A 20,341-nucleotide genomic window follows, 5' to 3' on the forward strand; every position below is an offset into this window, starting at 1 on the left:
AATGAAAAAGTGAAAAAAAAACAAAAACAAAAAAGGAGAGTTTCTTTAAGTATTGTTTTTTGGTATCAGCAAAACTGTGGTGTCATATTAGCACATTGCAACCCTGTCTCCTGGAAGTTAATTGCAAATATGTTGATACCGAAGGTATCAGTAAAATCTTCACAGACAATGTTTTTGTTTCCTGCCAAAATATCCAGTCTTACAGTCCAATATCCACGTGTAGTGACTACAGCTTTATTAAACTCTATTTCGGGGCTACGTTTAGACTCCCACAGCATTAGGTTAAGGTTAGGGAAAGATTGTGGTCTGGTCTAATACGGAAAAAGTCCACGGAGACATCAGACACAACATTTTGATTTACATTTCACCAAAACCATTATCTCTCCCTGACCAAGATGCCTAATCCTGATCACAGACGGCCTGTGAAGGCGAACCCTGATCTCTGGTGTGACAGAATACGCATGCAACCCAACCATGTCCTGGTGACTCTGCTCGTTTCTAGTAAATGTGCAGCTTCATTCAGTCATTCGTTGGTCTAAAAAAAAAAAACAGAAACAAAACCCTGCATCGGAACATAATCCAGTCAGCGGTCTGCGTTGCAACCGCACGTAATGGGTAAAGCAGTATATGAACATAATTTCTGGGGGGACAGGGTTGCACATTAACAAGACTAAGAATCTGCAGCTGTGCTGGTGGCGCTGTGTAGCTATGCTCAGTCACAGAGGTGCTTTGAGGTGAACCCTGAAGTCGGCCTGCTAACACGCTAACGTGATCGTAATGACAACCGCTAACATGCTAATGTAGCATGAACCGTGTTCACCGCCACTGAAAAGCAAAGATGTGCTTGTGTGCTGGTGGGATGCTGGTACACATGGCCTGTGTAGACAGCTGCATTGAGAACAACGGAGGTGTATCTGAAACCGTCAGACGTGCGAAGGAGACGGTTGACAACTGAAAAAAAAACGTGGCTAAAACACTGATCTGATAAATGATAAATCAGATCAATCTGACCTGACTATGGTTCTTTATGGAAAATTCCGGGATCACTTAAGCCGGCAATTTATCCAATAGATGTCGATACATTTCAATTAAACCCCATCAAGCCCCGTCGTGACATTAGATGAAGAGTCAGGGGATAACTAAAAGTCATTAGAATTCACCCATTCCCAGTGTTAGCGAAGACATCGTCAGCTACTGTAGTTTGCCAACCAGCCAGTGTACTACAAACACATATTTTGCAAATACCCATGGATGAATTTCGCAGTGCCAAGGCCCCCTCACAGATTTTTCATGCCGTGATACATACAGACATATATAGAAAGACCGAAAACAGCCCCTCTGTTTATTATTTATTTCTATTTTCTCCAGGAAAGCAGCAGATTGCTTTGCACAGTACAATGATCATAGCAGTCAGCATTAATATCTTTGTGTTTGCTCTGTGCCCAAAGAGAAAGAGACAGAAGAGGTAGTGCAACTAAAAAGGAAGTCTTTTATGTTTTGAAGTAAGAGGTCGTTGTGGCAGCTGGAAATAAGTGTTGCTGACATCCATTTCCATTTTCCAACACAAGTGCTGAATGGGAACAGACACAGTTTCCAGGCAAGACAGACGATCAACTGAACCCTACAAATTCTCCCACACTTAACTTTGGTTGAAACACGAGAGCAAAAAAACTCTGAACAAAGGAACACTTCCTAAGTGTCTGATTTGCTTGAAGAAGAAGCTGTGGCCTCTTTCAAAGGCTTTTTTCATGGAGAGAACTGGGAATTTTTTGTTGCTTCACTGTCAACAGTATTCTTCATTCTCAGGTTCACTCAGATCTCAGCCACTGAACTGGCTAGCTGAAACATTACCGCCTCGTTCTTCATCATCTGTACTGATCTTTTCGGCAAAAAGGTACAGCTGCCACCTGCTGTATGACTGTCTCATACGGCACTTTGTTTGACGCTTTCTCAAAGTCAGTGAAATGGTTTTACACTGTTTTTCATTTAGTCATTTAGTATTTTACCCAAATTTGCTAACATTTTCTTTCTTTTAAAAGCGTGACAGGGAAAAATTTGAGCCCTGACTGGGATGTTACAGCAACACTTGAGATTCATATTCTCCCGGTCTTGACCTGATGTGGATTCAAGTGAGACACATCAGCATTTAGTTTAAGTTCTCATCTTTGAACATCTTTGAACTTTTACATGCGATTAACAATTCAAGACATATTCATATTTGGCCTGTTTTTTGCTGGTCTTTATTTCTACCTGAAATAATTGTTAAGAGGCAGCAATTTGCGCCTTTTGTGTAAGACATCATGCACACATGTCAAGAACTGAGTAGTTAGCATTCAACCAAGTAAAAGCCGGCACTGTTTGACTGACAGGTAATCTCTGGAAAGCACGGAGTTAAAACATAAAATGAATGCTGAGCACAAAGAGCCGCTTGTTGCAGATTACTTATGCAACTATTGCTGGCACGTAGCTCCCCTTCCTCCATCTTCTGCAGACTGCAAGGTTGAAATCAAGGATGTTGTTTATAACTGAAAAAGAGTTTGACTTGGAAACGGAACATGTTAGCGGACCATGAGCTTCCTAGTCAGAAAATAGAAAATTATCCAACGCAAAGGTGCAGTTCTGCATCACGGACCACTAATGAAAGCATTGTAGATAAAATTCAAGTACAGGTGCAACACCTCAGGGGAATGAGGTTGAACAAATTTATTTGAGAGATTCCCAGTCAGACAAAAACCCAGAGAGCAGAGAGGAGTGAAATCCGACTCCTCCTGCCAAGCAGTATTAAATTGGCTCATTTTGTCCTTGCTCTCACTGGCTCGCCAGGTTTCTGATAACATATTCAATATAAAGCTGGCAGAAAATTAATGGCTCCTGATATAATAAACAATCTTGATACTGGTTGCTTATTCTGTGGGTATGAAAGCAATTCACTTCATAACTGCTGGCAACAGGCACTCTATTAATTTATGGACTGTCAATATCTGTAGTTAACATCGAATAACAGGAAAGCGATCATATCAACAACCACATTAAGTATTTTGCACATTTCTTGAGTTTGACCAAAAGTGGGACAATTTAGATTCAAACAGATGAACAAACACTTCTGATATACATACATTTTATGGTCAATTTCAGAGAAAAATATGGTATTGTTTGGTATTTTTTTAAACCATTCCATTGACCTTTGGTTGGCGTAAGCTCAGACCAGAATCAAGTGAACTACAATGACCACTTTAACTGGCACACTGCACTGGGGAAATGCTTTCTCCTTCCTAAGGTTAATTCTGAACGCAGGACCTTTAGTCTTCGGCAGCTCTGTAGATTTTGGTCTTCTTTCAAGACTCGCAGACCACGGAGCAAAAGCCTCAGAAAGATGTCCCTGTATTTTTCTCTTCAACCACCTACTCTGACTGAAGCCAGTCACTTTCACTGGTGCTGTCTCCCTGAAATCTAATTTCATGCTGCTCTCACCATGCACCATCGTCTAGTTACGCTACTGATCTAATATCTCAGCTGTTAGATTGATTTACATTGCTGCAGCCTCTATTTGGAATGCTTTTGTGTTAATGTAACACTCTTTTAATGTAATAACTTGCATGTTTTTTTTTTTTTTATATATTAATGTCGTAGCCTTAGAATTGATGAGCTTGGACTTGGCTTGTATTCAGGCAGAATGTGAGGCAAATCTTAGAGGAGTGACTGCAGACAAAATCAATGTAGAGATGTGATTAGATGCGAATATGCCCAGGTGATGAAAATGTAAAAAAATATATATATATATTGGCTTGTAGCAACTAAAGCCTCATAAAACATCTAACTGTGTTTACTTAATTAACATTTAATGGAAAAATAACAGTCTTTCCCTGACCTTAACAAGGGCCACATCATTCATTCCCCAATTACATTTCCCTGCAAACCAAATTAGTAGAATATGAGAGACAGGGTTGTTAGGGTGGTTCCCAGTAACTCCCAGTTCAGATCCAGCTTTAATTTGACAAAAATACAACCTTAACAAGTCCGGCTTTTGGCCTCTCTTCCAACAAAATGAGATACAGCAGGATTCGTATTTGATATGCAAATCCAAGCTTTTAAAAATGCTATTGAACCCTCGAACGCATGTTTCGCTCACATTTCCTGTTTGAGTAACTAACACGGCACTGAGTGTTCGCAGACATTGGCAGAGGTCAACAAAACAGCTTCATACTTCTCAGTATCTTCTTTCCCTGCTTTCTAGCCATTAACAACACACCACTTTTCAAATTCTGTCCATACCGCGCCTTACATAAAAGCATTTCAGGGATTTGATCGATACTCATTTATTGCTACAAGATATTTTGTTAATCTATTCTCTTAACTGGGGTTGAAATAAAAGTAGCGCTCTGGACCAAGTTGCTTTTGTTGTTTTCACAGAAGCTGTACAAACAGACCCTGAAGAATAACCCAGTGGTGCAGTGAAAACCGCCCAGTGTTTCAGTTCGGCTGAATCGATTTCGCCTGGACTTCTCCATAAAACACATTAGAGCACTTTAATTTTTTTGTGTCTGTCTTTCAAACCAAGGTGTCTGCAGAAACTCACAGCTCTCTCTCCTTCCTCCCTCATAAAATAACTTCTCACTGAGAGTAAATTTAGAAGACGGGATTAGTTCAGTCATACGGGGCCCCGAAATATCATGAATTTTAAAGTATACTTTGGATGGGTGGAGTTTTGAAAAGGTAACACCAACATCTGAACATTTTCCAGACAGTTTTTCTACAGCTGTGATAAGGGAGTACAGTCAGGGCGAACCGTCACTCCAAAAACTAAAATAAAAACTTACAAGTCTACTTAAATTACTAGTGGGCCTATAACAAGAAATACTTCAGTCTGAGCAATAACTCGCACGGGCATATGCACTGTTGCCCTTTAGTTGTAGACCCTGGTGTATTTCCTGTCACTGATTATGAAGGAAATAAGAGGAGTAAACATCAAGTCATAAGGACTGACGGGTACGTAATTCACCGGACGGTTTTGCTAACTGTGATCCTTCAACGTGATCTTGGGTCTGTTTTTTTCGTCTGGTCATCACAAAGAGCTCACCTCGTGAGTCTTGAATAACGACAAACAGGCAAAGGCAAGGGATTTAATGTAGACATGTATTGTAAAAGGGAGGAAACGGAGAGGGACACAACCCAATCGTAGTTTTAACTCCTTTTCACTTTGTAACGCGCAAAGGAGAAGCCCTGTTTGAGATCAAAGGATCAGCAGACGGATTTAGATTTGGAGTGAAAGCGCCCTAAAGCTTCGGTAAATGAGCCGAAAGGTCAGGGTTCCTCTTTTTTGGACTCTCCGGTGTGTCCCCCCCCTTACAGGTTTAGCCCAGCGAACAGCGAGCGCTATTCATCATATAAACTAGGGTCCTACTGGGCCCACGTGGACAGCGCTGATGTGGTGTTAATATCAAACACCAAGGTCAAGACTGGCCGAGTAGAGCAGCAATTCCTCACTGATTTGAAACTACAGTACACTGTTTCGAAATAGCAATGACAGCTGAGGTGGAAGGAAACACATTATACCAAAGTGTTTAATATGGTCAGCATATGGGAATTAAAAGAAACCAAATTGGAATATGTTATTTCCAGCAAAGAGAAGTCCTGTCCCATAAAGTACGCCTGCCTCTTTTCTCCAAGCAGAAGGCTCTCAGGCTGATGAGACGCAGACGAAATAAATCCAGCATGTGGGAGCGCGGTGTTCGGCACTCACTGATCTCTCCCTCTTCAAATGCCTTAAAAAGAAAGAGCTAAAAGAAGAAACACTGTTCACCCATTCACAACCCTCTCACCTGCAGAGGCATACCTCCTTTAAACAGCTCTCCTACGTACTTACAGGGAAAAAAAAACAACCTTTTTATCCTGCAGCGATGGATTTGTATCTACAATGCAGCTGCTTATTGCAGCAAGGGATTTACTTGGACAGCTGCAGGCAGGATTTTGTACACCCCTGTTTTGGTATGAGTTGCCCGCCGTCTGTATTTGCTTGCGTACCTGACGTGTCTTTAAACGTGACCGAGTGTAAAACCATTCATCGAGTCTCACGTCATTCGCTGGTGATAGTCAATTAGCTCAAAGTATGAACTACAATGTGCACCGCAGCGTATAAGGAGCCCCCTGATTGGTCCGAAGTGTGACTGAGCACCTAAACACATAACACGGTGAGTTATGTAATTTAGTATAATTTCATTTCACTGATAGAATTAGTTAAAAAAAATCTACAGAGACACGCACGTAGTCCAATATTGAACATTTCATATAACTCTTTGAGAAGCAGCTTAAAGCACGGCAGTGCTAACATGCTCACAATGAAAATACTAACATGCTGATGCTAGGCGGGCACAATGTTTAAAATAGTCACCATCTTAGATTAGCATGTTAACATGCTGACAGTCTGCCAATTGGTACTAAACACACAGTGTGGCCGAGGCTGATGGGAACCGCATTTTCACAGTCTGCTTTAATGACAAAATAATAAACTGTATTCTTTATTTATGTATTGGATGAGGCCTTTGATTCATCAGTGTCAGTTGTTACTGCGGGGAATGGCCCGCCCAAATTTTTCTGGGCATTAAATGTTGGCAGATGCTATTTGCGACGGGGTTGGTGGCCATCGTGACCATCTACGACTGGGCTGTAGACTCTCCCGGGCAACTTAAACGAGTCACAGTAGAGGAGTTCTGGCAGAAAGGCTTCCTAACGCGTGGCTAACATCGTGAGAGGGTCTTTTGACGCATTGCAACAAACTGCGGCATCCTGTATGCTGTTTTTTTTAAATGAAATAAGGCGGTTAAGGCGAAAAAACAAGGTGCTATGGGAGCCATTGGGCGTTCCTCACGGGTATAAATGTCCGAATAGCTGCCGCGCGACTATTTTCCCCCGGGGCGCAAACAGATATCCGTTAAAGGCCTAACAACGAAGACGTGTCAGAAGGGATATACATTTAACATGTTCTTTACCGAATACACAATGCATGTAAATTAAACCTTGCCAAATTTGTTTGTTTGTCGACTCTTCAAAGTGAAATGTATGAGACTCAATTCCCCTAACAGAACACAATGAGTTGGTCCTATCCTCTGTTAAAATCAAAGTGTTGCAAACTGATTTGGGAGTAGTGGATCCCCAGGGTGTGCAGACACTATTATGCCAATACCTTTGATTTGCTTTTACAGCAAATATTATCTACAAATCTCACTACAGAGGAATCCCTCCAGTTGATTCCTTTTAATTCTTTTACAAAGGTTTGAGGCAAAGTGAACAAAGGATGACTAGACCCTGCTGTTTCCAGTGGGATTTTTACCTCCAAAGCTTCTTTTCAGGAGAAGCTATGCAAGGTAAAATAAAGACTGTGAAAAGCTCTTTGATAGTTTTCTTCTGGGCTCATGAAAGGTAGACCGTGAAACATTTAAAGCTGGTTGAAGTCTGAGACATGAGCTCTCACGCTGCCTTAAAAACATGAGTAAACTCAACTTAAAGGAAACCTTTTTTGCAACTCAAAAAGAAAGAAGAATAAGTTGACTGTCTCTGACTCGAGCGCCTCCGATCATGCATAGTTTACAGTTTTTGTCATATGTCTTCTATCTGGTTATCCAGATCAGACTATCATAAATCTTTCACTTTTTAGCGCCTCTCCCTGCTTTGTTTCTTACTGCATTGTGTATTTTCCTGATGCCTGTTTTCATCGTGCAGTGACTTCCCCTCATGTCTGTGGAAGCAGACGGCGAACTTTGTAAAGAGAGTCTGAGCTCAGAGGTCCACTACTTTCAAGTGAGACTGTCCTCAAGAGACAAAAACAGCATTTTACGTTTGTTCAAAGGAAAAAATATGACCTGAGCACTCAGCCAATATTCATCAACCATCCAACATGTTAAAGTAAGAACCTTTCAAGGCATTTTGCTAACTTGAGAAGGATGAGTGCTCCATCCGCCGGCGCTACACACTCTTCTGTGACCTGTATCAGTGCAACAGCGAGTTCGCCTCCAGGTAAAGCTAAGTGTACAGTGCATGCAAAACATCAGAGAACCTATTAGTTGATATTCACGGAATAATAAAGCAGAGTTAACATTATTTTCACTGTGTTGTTTCCGCAGCTGCAGCAGAACCCCCCACAGAGCATTGACAGATTGCGTGGTGAAAGCCCTGCTAACCTTCAGCACAGTATAATGTCCGCGCCTCAGGTTCGGCAGTTAATTCATTACGATAGTTAATATAAGTGTTAACGTCATGCTTGTCTGTTAATTGGTCCTGAAATCACAACTAAAATGATCAGTGTTATTAAGGTAATTTGAAAAAGCTAGATCCTCAGACATTAAGTTATATCTTTTGTCATAGAAAACAGTTGAAATGAGTTTTGCTACTGTGCTGATTCAGATTCGATAAGGGATTTGAACGGATTCAGATTCAATAAGTGGATTCAGAAGTAGATTCATATTCGATGAAAAGCATTAGACCCCATCCCTACATTAGATTTTGAGGACTTGTTGTGTGTTCTTCATTCACTGAGTGAAGCTGGGTCAGGTGACCGTAATGTGGACCTTCGGTCGCGTGATAACATGTAAATTACTGAAATTTAAATAGTGTAATGTCTCAGTGTGCTCTGAAATTAACGCATAGAACAAATGTATAATTAACATAAAAAGAAAAAGAAAAAAAAAGGAATCATGGAATCTAAAATCCTAAATTCACTCTACGTGTTTGACTCATTCAGCAGCTGAACCCGCTCGCGGCGGCCGACCAGTCTGTCTCCCCCAGTTACTGGCCTTTTTCCCCCCAGTCTGACAGCAGCATACCGTGCTACCACCTGCAGTACAGTATTGTCCTAGTTATGCGTGGGAGGTTTAGAGGCACAGTTAGTTCACCGACAGCGCCTTTGTACAGACACAGGGTTCGTAAGTCATCAGGCAAAAGTTGGGGAAGCCGTAGGAATCGTTTGCATTAACTTTCAGGGCTACGTTTCCTTCCGTGGCTGCAGGAGAAGCTCTGAATTAACCAATTTCTTAGTCTCTGAAAAAGGCGCATTTCTATGAAATATACAGGATTTTTAAGTGAGCTAAACTTTTTTTTTTTTTTTTTAGTAGCCTTTGGGCAGGTTACTGCTGACCTTTGTACCATTAGAGGATATTCACTGGACTTGAACTGCTTTGAAACTGGAAAAATGGGGGTGCTGTAAAACTTTTTACTAATCGTTTAAGAGCACTTTTTTTGATGGTCTGTTTTCTTTTTTCTGCGACTAATTGAAAGTTCTCGCCTGTCTAGCCTGAGTCTTTGATGTCTCTCTCACTGCATAATAAAAAATCTTGGTATAAAAAATTGACAGATGGATCAAATGTGCGCTGCTGTCCTATTGAATAGACTAAATACATTGGAGCCTTTTTCTGTAAAAAAAAAAAAAAAAAAATGATTGGCACATTCAACACCAAAAAATGGTCTTGAGAGATACTGTAAAACTAGATACTACAATTTCCACACAATAATTAATGATTAGAGGGAGATAAACTGAGAGCTTTAATATGACTTCTTTTAATAATTACCTTGGAATACGTAATTTTATATTATTATTTCACCTTTTGCTTTGTGATTTGATATAATAGATTCAAAGTGATGGTTTAAACTAATTACATTAACAAAATACAACTCTTTGATCTTTTCCTCCGTTCATACGGTTCTGCAATCCTGCTTCAATTTCAAATCCCAATAGGACTTCATTCCTTCCACTTTTTATTAGTGAAACAGAGAAACTGTGTCAGCTCAGTAGGGTTTTAGCAGCGGGGAATTGCAAATGGGATCCTTAGATTGTACGGTCGAAGTGTACAGTAGGTCTACGTCTGCAGATTTAAAAAAGACCATTAGTGAACTGTGCAGGAAGGATATGAAAATGTGCGGTGCCCCATTAGCAACGCTGTTTATCAAAAGAAAAGCGATGCATTTTAGTTAATAAAGGAATTATATGTCAAACATTGAAGGGATTGTGACCAACAACGCTCCGCTCCTCTGTGCGAACATGAAAGCACAAGATTTGTTTGAAGTCCGATCAATAACTTGACACTTGGGATCATTTTTGTTCATATTTTAGCTTCCCTGTAATGTCTGGGGGAACGAGGGCGCAGGTGTACAGGTAGGTAGTGTTCAGGTGAGACAGGTGAGTCACTTCGGAGGGAGCTGAAGACAAACGGGTGCAAAGACAAAGCTGTTGCTGTGACACTTATGTGGCCATGGGATACACAATTACACAAAACCCAGAGCAAACAGGAACCAGGGACGGACACTATTTACGATGCGTTAAAATGAAAGTCTCTTTTCCTTTAGTTGAATAGCAGCAAAACAAAAGTTAGGGGATGACAAACAATAAAAATGAATCAAATAACTAAAATATATATATAAAAAAATATTCCAACATTTAACAAAGTATATAGAGTGTAAAGTAAACAAACAAACATCTACCTTGGACCAAAGTCCCCCCTAGTCAGAGAAATTCAGGTGACTGGAATCTACATATATTAAAAATGTTATATTTTATAAAAAATTTAAATCTTGTACGTTATAAAATGTTACTTTTGCGTGAAAATGGAGGCCATCCAAAATGTTTTCGTCCATTCTGATAGAAGGACACATGTTAACGCCAACAAAGGCGAAAAATTTAAAGCCATCAGGAGATCAAGTCCCCGTAAAAAGCTCGGCCAACGTGGTGTTGTCCTGTCAGCTGCGGTTAGTCTTTCGCTCTGGGCCTCGTCCAGCAGAATGTCCATGTCCATTACAGACCACATCCTGTAATTTCGCAGTGATCAAAATGCCATCTGGAATGATGAGTTAATTAAAGAGAAACATAATGAATATTTTAAATATATTATTCCCCACCTCCCCCAGTAATGTTAATCCTGTATGAATGGGGCGACAGAATGAAAATGGAAATGAAAAAAAAACAAAAAAAAAAACACCCATCACCATGTTTAGATGCAAATGAGCCTATATGAAAAAAGCCTTTTAGCGATGTAGATGCATGAAACGAAAAGACCGATGAGTAAATGAAACCAAGGAAGTATAGGAAAATGAAAGGATCTCAAGGACACCTCTAGTTTTGAGAGAGGTCACATCTGTGATAGACTAATGGAGCACTCACCGTAAAGGGGCCACCTTCACAGTTTATAGGAGCAGCCTTGAGGGGAAAGACCAGCCGGAGTCAGCCGCTCTGTGGGCTTCAGGGAGTCCAGCGTAGGCCGCTGCTGAAATGGTTGCCCTTCATTTCTACACAGCGCGCGCTCTTTAACATACGATCACAGATAGAGAGTGAGTGGCAGCCTTACTCTTGTCTGTCTTCACTGCTACATGCATTCACGAACGTGGCCTCCGGAGCCTCATTTGCGCAATGCTGTAGCTGGGGCCTCATGTACGAAAACATGACCCTCGAGTCCTCGCTGTAATCAGGCTCCTTTCTCAGCTTACGGATTTGCTTTTTTAAATTACTCCTCTGTTCACTTTCCCTGTGTATTCAGTTCAGTCAAATGCTTTTCAAACTGTATCTGCCAGGTACAATGGCAGAGTCAAAAGAGACAATAACAACATTTGGGATAATACACAGTAATACAAACAGTTTCGGTGTTATGTAAAGATATTGCTTAATGTAAGCAGTCACTGCAGGGTATGTGCGTCTACTGGATCCACCCTTTCTCCTATCAGATTACATTTATATACTTCCAACTCGTTTTGCCAATTACATTTTGATGGGAAATGTCATCGCTACTTGGATTATGCTCGCTGGCAGAGGAAGCGCAGTGTTCCCTTTCTGCGCATTCTTCTTCAGTATTTAACCAAAAACAAATTCTTTACCCTAACCTTAATCGAGTCCTTTGAGTGCCTCAACCTAATCACAAACCTTTTTAATCCTGGTAAGATCGCTACGGGCAGATACTGAATTACAAGAGTGGACGATGTAGAATAACGTTTCCTCATGTTTATAAAAAAACTAAAAAAAAACCCTCTTCTCTTTGCGCCAAACAGACCTGGGGAGAGCTCGGGAACGTTAACTATGCTGTGATTGTAAAACGTCAGTCTGGTTAGTCTCTCTGAGCCTAAGTGCAGAATAATATAACAAGAAAAAAGATGATTTTGTTGTTGGATTCTAATGAGAAAAATTTCAAACTACTAAGATAGTCAGCCCGGCGACCTCTCATTACTGACCAATTTCTTTTTTATTTTAAACTATTTATCATTTTAAAAAGGTTGAAAATGTTCTATGAATACTTACATACTCAATACACTTGGTGCAAACAGTTTCTGACTGGCGTTATTGCCTTTCCACACAGCTCCATAGCTGAACCGAGTCACTTAATCACAGTGGTCCACACTCCGGAAAATGAGGGTTATGAGTCATTTATCAGTCTTTGGAGATTTCAGGCAAGCAGAGACATTTGGGCTCATTTTTCAGGGTAAAAGCTTTCGGCATTATCTCAAATCAAATCAAACACTGATTAAGGAATAACCACTAAACAATATTGCCACTACCCAGCATCCAACTTATTTCTATTGTGAGGTGTGTTGAGAGAGACACATGGTGTGATAATGCACTTTGCATAAACGTTGACTTGACTTGTTTCCACTGCTAATGTTCGTATTTTATTTGTAAGATATCTTAAGTAAATCCGTCAGGGCAAGAATTCAGCGCACCATCCGGAGAAAGAATGTGCGCAACAGTTTGGTCACTGTGGCTTGACTTCCTTTGGAACGGATAAGCCTTCCACTGCAGCCATCTTCTCCACAATCCTGCCTGCCGTATTGTGGGTATTGATCCCGACGCGGTGGGTGATCAGCACGTTAGGCAGGCCAAGGACTGGATGATCTCTGCACAAGATGGAGAGGAAGAGTTGTTAGGAGTGAGCAAGGAGTAGTACATTAGTAGCATATTAAAGTAGGATGTCGTTCTAGCTTGAGAATGTGATTCGGTTTTTGCCTGGTCTGAGAGGTGATACCTTGGTGGATGTTTCGGGATGAGTCACATCTAATGCCGCTGCGCGAATAGTTCCCGACTATAGAGCTCTGACTAAGGCATCCTGGTCCACAACCTAACCTGAATACACGACTTGAGCAAGTAATTGTGAATCAAGATCAGTACAGTCAAGGAAACACATTATTCTCACCTCTGCTGATGGTGACCAGTGTTGCTGTGGGTGTCGTGGCCGATGGGGCCTGTGGTGTCCGAGGTCAGTTTGACAGCTATCACGACAAAGTCTGACCTCCTCAGCAGGTCATCCAGGCTCTCGCAGACAGTCACGTCAGCTGCCTGCTCATCTTCTACGCTCCTGAATGGAGCAATGAACTGCAACATTTTTAGACCTTTACTCTAATTTTTCAAGCCTTCGATGCCCGCTCCTCCACTGGCAGCCACTTTGAGGGAGGGAAGCAATCGAGGCGACGCAGGCTCAGCTGCAGGGCAGTACTTCCACATGAGCAGGGCCTGGATTTTGGGGCCATGAAGTACTGGATCTTGTAGAAACTCTCTGTAGCAGATGAGCTGGAAGCGTTTTTTCACTATGTCAGCCAGCTCTTCAAGGTGATCGAACCCACCCACCCGTGGTTTTTTTCCTCTTCTATCACCTGGTGTAAAAAGACATAGAAAGACTTTTTCATATTATCTGACCAAAGTTAGAGACAGTGTTCAATTTGTACACTTCCAATAAAGTAATTACAGTTAATTACTACTAACTCAAGAGTCTAGTCAGTGCACAGTAAGTCAGATGAACATGCAAAAATGTGAAATTTGTTAACAGGCAAAGCGTTCAATTCAAAATATATGAAAACGCTTCCAGTAAGAAATGAATACTGCTGTGGTTTATCTAAAAGAACAACTTTTTAGCCTATATTTAATACTAAATTACATTGTAATTTCAAGGAAAGCTCCTAGGAAATTATGAGAAAATGACATGAAAATGTTTTTTTTTAATTTGAGCTAGTTTTACAAGCAGGACTCACCTTTTTAACCCAAGCTTGAGTTTCAACCCTTTTGTTTCCTCAGGCTGATCAGGTAGAAGCTGAGGGTGGGACTTTTTTTTCCCTCTCCTTTCTTTCTTTTCTTTTCTTTTCTTTCTTTCTTTCTTTTTTTTGAAGCAAAATGAAGCCAAGCTTGACCAGAGATTAAGTTGGAGATTAAACATCGTAAATTAATGTGTAAACGGCACCGGGGGCTGTCTTCACCCTGCGGCATGAAGAGGTGGCAGGGGGGAGCAATGTTGTGCCTGATAATGTGTGATGTATGACAGTCCCTTAACCTTTGCGAGCCACAGTATATGCTGTAATACACGACACCAGGTGGTTATTAGCATTTAACCGAAAGCTTAAACCAAAGTGCCTGTGCTGCCTAAACATTAACCAGTGACTGGATTTAGGACGGGAACCCTGGACTCTTGACGGTTTGTATGCCCACCGTCCACCCTGACCACCTCTCTCTTTGACTCTGGGGTGGTACATAAGTGCAGCGCTTCATTCAACCCATGCCTCTGAAAATAATCCTGGCCGTGATTGTGTTTGTCAGCACAATGTAATTGGAAAAAGAAAAAAAAAAAAATGGTTTTGTACGTGTAAACGCAATTCCTAGGTGACAGGGTTGCAGTGACATCTCCTCTTATGGGTTTATTGTTCTGTGATACCATTCTAATACTAATCTAAAAAGCTAATAACGGTGCCTCAAGGTGGGATTGCTTTGTCAAACTACTGTTTCCACGGTCAAGAATCAGCTGTCAAACTTGGCTTCACTTTTTCAGTTATTACCATCCAAACCAAACTAAAAAGGCGACACGCTAACCTCCTTTCGGATCAGTTGTAACGAAACACAGAGTAACACCCTCCGTTTGTCACATTTACACAGCAGTTCTGTGTTTGATAAATTCATTTTAATGTAACTGAAATCCTCATGCATGCCACGGTGATTATGGTGGAACATCACACGGGAAAAAACTGGTGAACGCACATGCCTGAAAAGATAATTCAATAATGATTCAACATTAATGCCAGCAATTCGGCACATCTCCCTCCCGGCTGAGGCACCTCCAACTTAGTCGCTTCAGCTTGACTTCACTGGGAACAGGCAAGCCGGTCACTGCAGCCAGGGGCAGTGTCCACCATTGTCTGTGCCATCCTTCTAACTGCAGCGTACGTCTTGGCGCCTGTGTGCGGGTTGATCATCACGTCCAGGCGGGCCACGGAGAGGAGGGACCCCGCAAAAAAGATGAAGCAGAGGCGCTGAAAGGAGTGAGCGAGGAGCTGGTTGAGTGTAATTATTTCATCATTAGGTTTTCGGCCATTAATCAGTTAACAGAGCTTGCTTGCACTCTTTGTCACTGCCAGTGTATGTGTGTTTAATTGGATACTAATGAAAAAAAATCCAGAATTTTACACAAAATAAGCTAAACTTAGGAAAAATGAGGACAAATAGACATAATACTTTATATGTGTAGCAGAAATACATTGTAAAACCATCTCCTGACCCCCAAGTAGAGACATACTTGGGGACGGTCTTCATATACATACTGTATATTTTCCCTTGAATGTGAAGGAGTGCCACGGGAGGCATTCAATCGAATTAATGCCTCCTGTGTATACAGCACACTGCTGTAGACCGTGTGCCAAGGTCATGTCTTTTAAAGCTAGAGTAAAATTTGTGGCACTTCTACAATAAAGCGATGATGGGAAGAGACCTTGGCAAAGGTTCAGGGTAAGTGACGTCTAATGCTGCCGCATCAATCGTTCCAGACTGGAGAGCTCCGACTAAGGCGCCCCGGTCCATAACTAGACCTGAGACACGTGAAGAGCAAAATTAGGCTAGGGATCACTGTTTCAGATTAATAGGGTCTCTACAGGAAACACATTATTCTCACCTCTGCTGATGGTGACCAGTGTGGCTGTGGGTCTGGTGAGGGACGGCTCTGTGTGGCCGGAGGGGCCTGTTGCGTTGGGCGTCAGGTTTACAGCCAGCACGACAAAGTCTGACCTCCTCAGCAGGTCATCCAGGCTCTCGCAGAAAGTCGCTCCCGCCGCCTGCTCATCTACTACTACTACTGCTTCCAGTCTTCATGGGAAACTGAGTTAACCATGACTATGAGATCTTTTCTTGTAATTATAAGCAGTGGAAGTCATCTTTTTTTTTTCTTGTTGGTGAATGCGATGCCATCTTGTTATGTTATAGTTTCAGAGATTATGGCTGTTTCTGGTCTGCACAATTCTGTGTATTGGTAAATCAAAATGTAGTGCACCTGATTTTAAGATCGTTAAGTATTATTATTTCTACATATGTAGACTGTTGTTTGATTGCAATCTTGAATACAGCTGTTTTGGTTTTGAGACTAGGTTTTATGTAGGCATCCACTGAAAAAAATGGACATTCAAAACACTTTTACCTTCTGGTCCGTTATGATACAGAATCATCATCCTGTCAAATCCTTTGCTTCTCTGAGCTATTTTGTAACCAATCTCTCCCATCAGGCTTTGTGGTATGTGGGTGGTTTTAGGGTCCCCAGCTAGTTGATGACCTGTGAGGAAAAATTACAATTAAAAGTCTTCAATAAACATTTACAATTAATTTTTAATTTTTTTTTACAGAGCCCCATTATGTTTTTATAAAAACCTGCACTGCTGTAATGCTAACGCATTATTCACCACTTTTTATCCTGCGTAGTGGAAATGAAGGCTGTAATGTGCCACCAGAATAATTAAACACTCTTGAGTTACAGTAGCACTGGGTTTCTAGAGGTTGCAATGTTAGTCTCTCAGTCGGCCGTCCACCATTCTACTTTAGAGTGAAATGTTCCAGCGACTGTAGGAAATTTTGTACAGACTTTCGTGGTTGCTGGAGGATAAATCCGACAGACTTTGATGATCCTCTCACGTTTCCTCAGGCTCCACTGTGAAGTTGACACGTTTGGATTCAAAGTGAAATGTCAAGTCAACTACTGGATGGGCTGTCATGGAATTTGTTAGACAGACATTCTTCCTTCACCCAAGATAAATTGCTATAACTTTGGTGATCCCCTGACTTTTCCTCTAGCGTCATTGTCAGGACAACTTTTCAGTTTAACCAGTACTTTGATTCATGATCGAACATCTAAAAAACGAATGACATTCCCATCAGCTCCAGCTGCAAACGCTTTGGGGGCTGTCCTTGACTGACTGGTGGAAACTTGAACTTGGATATCTGCATCAATTTCTTTATCAATCAATTTCTTTATCCTTTAATCCATCCTTTTTTATTTATTTGTTTTGTTTTTATTAATTATATGGTTTTTTTCTTAATGTGGCTCTATAATGTCTTTCCTCTTGACTTGTAAAAACGGGAGAACAGAAAATAAAATATTTATTGATTAAAGATGGTGAACAATGTCAAAATTATACCTGCTAACCGTCAGCATGTTAACGCTTTCACTGTGAGCATGTGTACTAGCATGCTGATGTTAGCATTTAGCTCAAAGCACCTGTTAACAACTTGATGAAAATGTAATAATATGCTCTCATTCACAATTTGTCTCAAGAAAAAGCTTCAGCAGGCTTTGCACAGACGCAGACCCATGGCTGCCAACTGCACCGGGCGCGTTGGTCACCCTCAGCCCTCGGCTGGTGATGAACGGTACATCCAGGTGGTCCAGGCCGGCCCCTCCGCTGGCTACCACCTTCAGTGAGTGAAGCAAACCAAGCAGGTAATGCTCAGCCACGGGGTGGCAGCTCCACACAGACATGGCCCGGGGTTTTAGGGCCTCACAGCTGGGGGCTTTGTAGGGACTCTCTGCCGCAGATGATTCGAAAGAGTTGCTTCATTATTTAAGATACCTTTTCAAGGATATTTTGCTTGACCCCTTCCTCCGAGACCAGGAGCCAGGGTTTGTCCCTTTCCATTACCTGGTTGGATGAAACACAAAAACACATTAGGAGTACTCAAACACTTTAGCGTTTGTCAGTGTCATAGAGAGCGGGGGGTACTCAAAACTCAAAAAAAGCTAAAAGCTGTTCCCCTGTTTGGATTTCATAACACGGTAATGTGATGTGCACTAGCCGACCTCTGGTTAACAATGCTGACTTCTACCATGTGTTGTTAGAGTTTCAAAATGTGCGTGGATTCCTGTATTATGTGTGAATGGTGGAGACAGGGTATTGGAAGGCATGCTGAGTCCAATTATGATTTTTAGTATTTCATACACCAGTTTCCAAGATCCCTGAGTCACTTAAATCACCTCTTATTAATTACACAGGTATTAAAGAATGATTATGAATAATACCAATGAGACATTTAAAGGCTGCTCATGAATGTGAGAGAATTCTGTAAGAATTTATGATCTGGCAAACAATGTGAGTGGACTGATAATGTTCTCCATGTTCACTCTGCCCTGGAAGAACTAAACGGATACTAACCGAACTACTTCAGAGGTCTGGCGTTGCGCTCATTGACGGCTGTTTCCCCTAACCAATCAGAGGTTTGTAGGTGGGATTAAGAACGGTGATGCAATCTTTCTACATTTGCCGGCCACCAAACCGAAACCGATGAAACCGAATGAAGTCAAATGACATGGCAGTTCAGCCTGATTATCAGGCTAACACATCCCGACACAGTGGCGGCGAGAGAGCTAAAATGAAATAAAAGGAGAAAGAAACAAAGCATTTACAGCTATTTCAAACAGTGCCATCTGCTAGCTATCGTTACAGATGGTAGATGGCGTTAATATTTCATTCATGGTGGTTTTAAATTTAAACTGCTCCAACTGCACCTGATGACGAAACGAAACACATGTTCAGGCTCAGAGTATCTAAGGTCATGATTCTCTGTTGTCACACTAGGCTCGCGACACAACAACAAATGTGTCTGCTACTCGGTGAGGGAGACGGCAGATCTTGGGAGTGGTTGAAACATTAGAGAGATCAATGTGGATGTTAGGGTAGAGATAATTTGACACAGATGTGTTTTGTCATGTAGCAAGAACATGCTAAGACACGTCAACTTAATATTGTATTTTTTTTCAGTGAGACTTCAAGTGAACTATTCATTAAAATAAAAAATAAAAAATTGTTGTGTCGTAACATGAGTGTTGTAAGTAGGCAGACATTGCTTGTCTTTCTTTGGCACACTCAAGGCATTACAATCACACATGTTAATGCACAGATTTAATTAATTTTCGAGACGCTGCTCAAGAGAAAATATAATGAGATTATGTTGAATAAATGTCTGTTCATTAATGTAGAACATGAGGTTAGGACAGAACTGAGTTATATAGTGGAGTCAAAGAGTAATTGAGACAGTATTTGTATTCATACGTTTAAAGGAATTTAGCTTCCAGTTTAGAAGTTCAGAGGGACAATGCGTCAAATTTTCCAAAAATATTTTTATGTATGCGAGTGAGCAAATGCATCTAGAAGGGAAATATTTTACTGAGCACCAAATTTAATTTTCATTAAGACTTCGTTTGGAGTTCTCACCTTTTCAGTTGTATAACAAGTAGGAACGTGCTGAGTTTCTCTTAGTCCTGATGTTTCCTGGCTCTCTACTCCAAAGAGAAGAAAACAGGGACCAGGCAAAGCGACCAATGGTCAGAAACCACCATACTGCCCACAGAGAGACAGTAGACAAGAAAATCCATTCTGGGTTCATGCATGAATGTGTGAAAGTAAATCCAACTTGGTAACGATGTTTGGTTCACTTACACTTTCCATTAAGACTCCATCCATCCGCTAGCTGTACCTCTTATCCTCTTGAGGGTTTCGAGGCATGAGGCGGGTCACACCCTGGACAGGTCGCCAGCCCATCACGGGGCTGACACTTCGAGACAAACAACAATTCACTCTCAAATTCACACGTGCGGGCAATTTCAGAGTCGCCAGTTAACCTGCACGTCTTTGGACTGTGGGAGTAAGGACACGCAAACCCATAGTATTTGCGATGGGAGCATAAGAGGAAGTAAGGGGAAATTCTTGTAGATTGAAAAAAGTCCATATAAAGGCCAGTTTATACTTCTGTTTAAAATCGACGAATTACGAATGTAAGTAGACGTCGCGGCGACGCAGGCCACAACAACTGTGTGTTTGGTCCACTTGGTAGCATTGCATTCCTTCTTATGCATTGCCGACTGCTACTCCCCGACAAGCACAGACAATCACCCTCCTTCTACCTCCGTCGGTTCAAGGGTCGTACACGCCATCTTCTTCTCTCGTTTCTGCACTGCAGAAATTTCAGTAAAAGTAACTGTTGTCCAGCATTCATTAGCTCCGACTCCGACATGATCCGCTCTGGTTCAGTCGGCATTGTTTGAAGTACACAAAGAAACTCAACACACTGGCATAGAAACCCCAC

General features: G+C 41.4%; 1 protein-coding gene and 1 pseudogene across 1 annotated transcript; both read right to left on the bottom strand.

Moving 5' to 3' along the window:
* Positions 1–12,719: 12,719 nt before the first annotated feature.
* Positions 12,720–13,345, bottom strand: LOC120801685 (annotated as a pseudogene).
* Positions 13,346–15,682: 2,337 nt separating this feature from the next.
* LOC120801686 (probable 2-ketogluconate reductase) lies at positions 15,683–17,741 on the bottom strand. Its single transcript, XM_040148862.1, has 4 exons — positions 17,591–17,741; positions 16,410–16,541; positions 15,891–16,070; positions 15,683–15,807 (listed from the first exon to the last, which is right to left on the bottom strand). The coding sequence occupies exons 1-4, from the start codon at positions 17,739–17,741 to the stop codon at positions 15,683–15,685; spliced, it is 588 nt and encodes a 195-aa protein (XP_040004796.1).
* Positions 17,742–20,341: the final 2,600 nt, after the last annotated feature.

Source organism: Xiphias gladius, chromosome 16 (genome assembly GCF_016859285.1).
Source record: "Xiphias gladius isolate SHS-SW01 ecotype Sanya breed wild chromosome 16, ASM1685928v1, whole genome shotgun sequence".
In the NCBI taxonomy this organism is placed as follows: Eukaryota; Metazoa; Chordata; class Actinopteri; order Istiophoriformes; family Xiphiidae; genus Xiphias; species Xiphias gladius.

Coding starts and splice junctions, on each gene's coding strand:
- LOC120801686 (XM_040148862.1), bottom strand. CDS start 17,741: ATGTCTGTGTGGAGCTGCCACCCCGTGGCTGAGCATTACCTGCTTGGT. Junction 16,542..17,590: donor GAGGGTGACCAACGCGCCCG/GTGCAGTTGGCA, acceptor TTTTCCTCACAG/GTCATCAACTAGCTGGGGAC. Junction 16,071..16,409: donor GTATCATAACGGACCAGAAG/GTAAAAGTGTTT, acceptor GACTGGAAGCAG/TAGTAGTAGTAGATGAGCAG.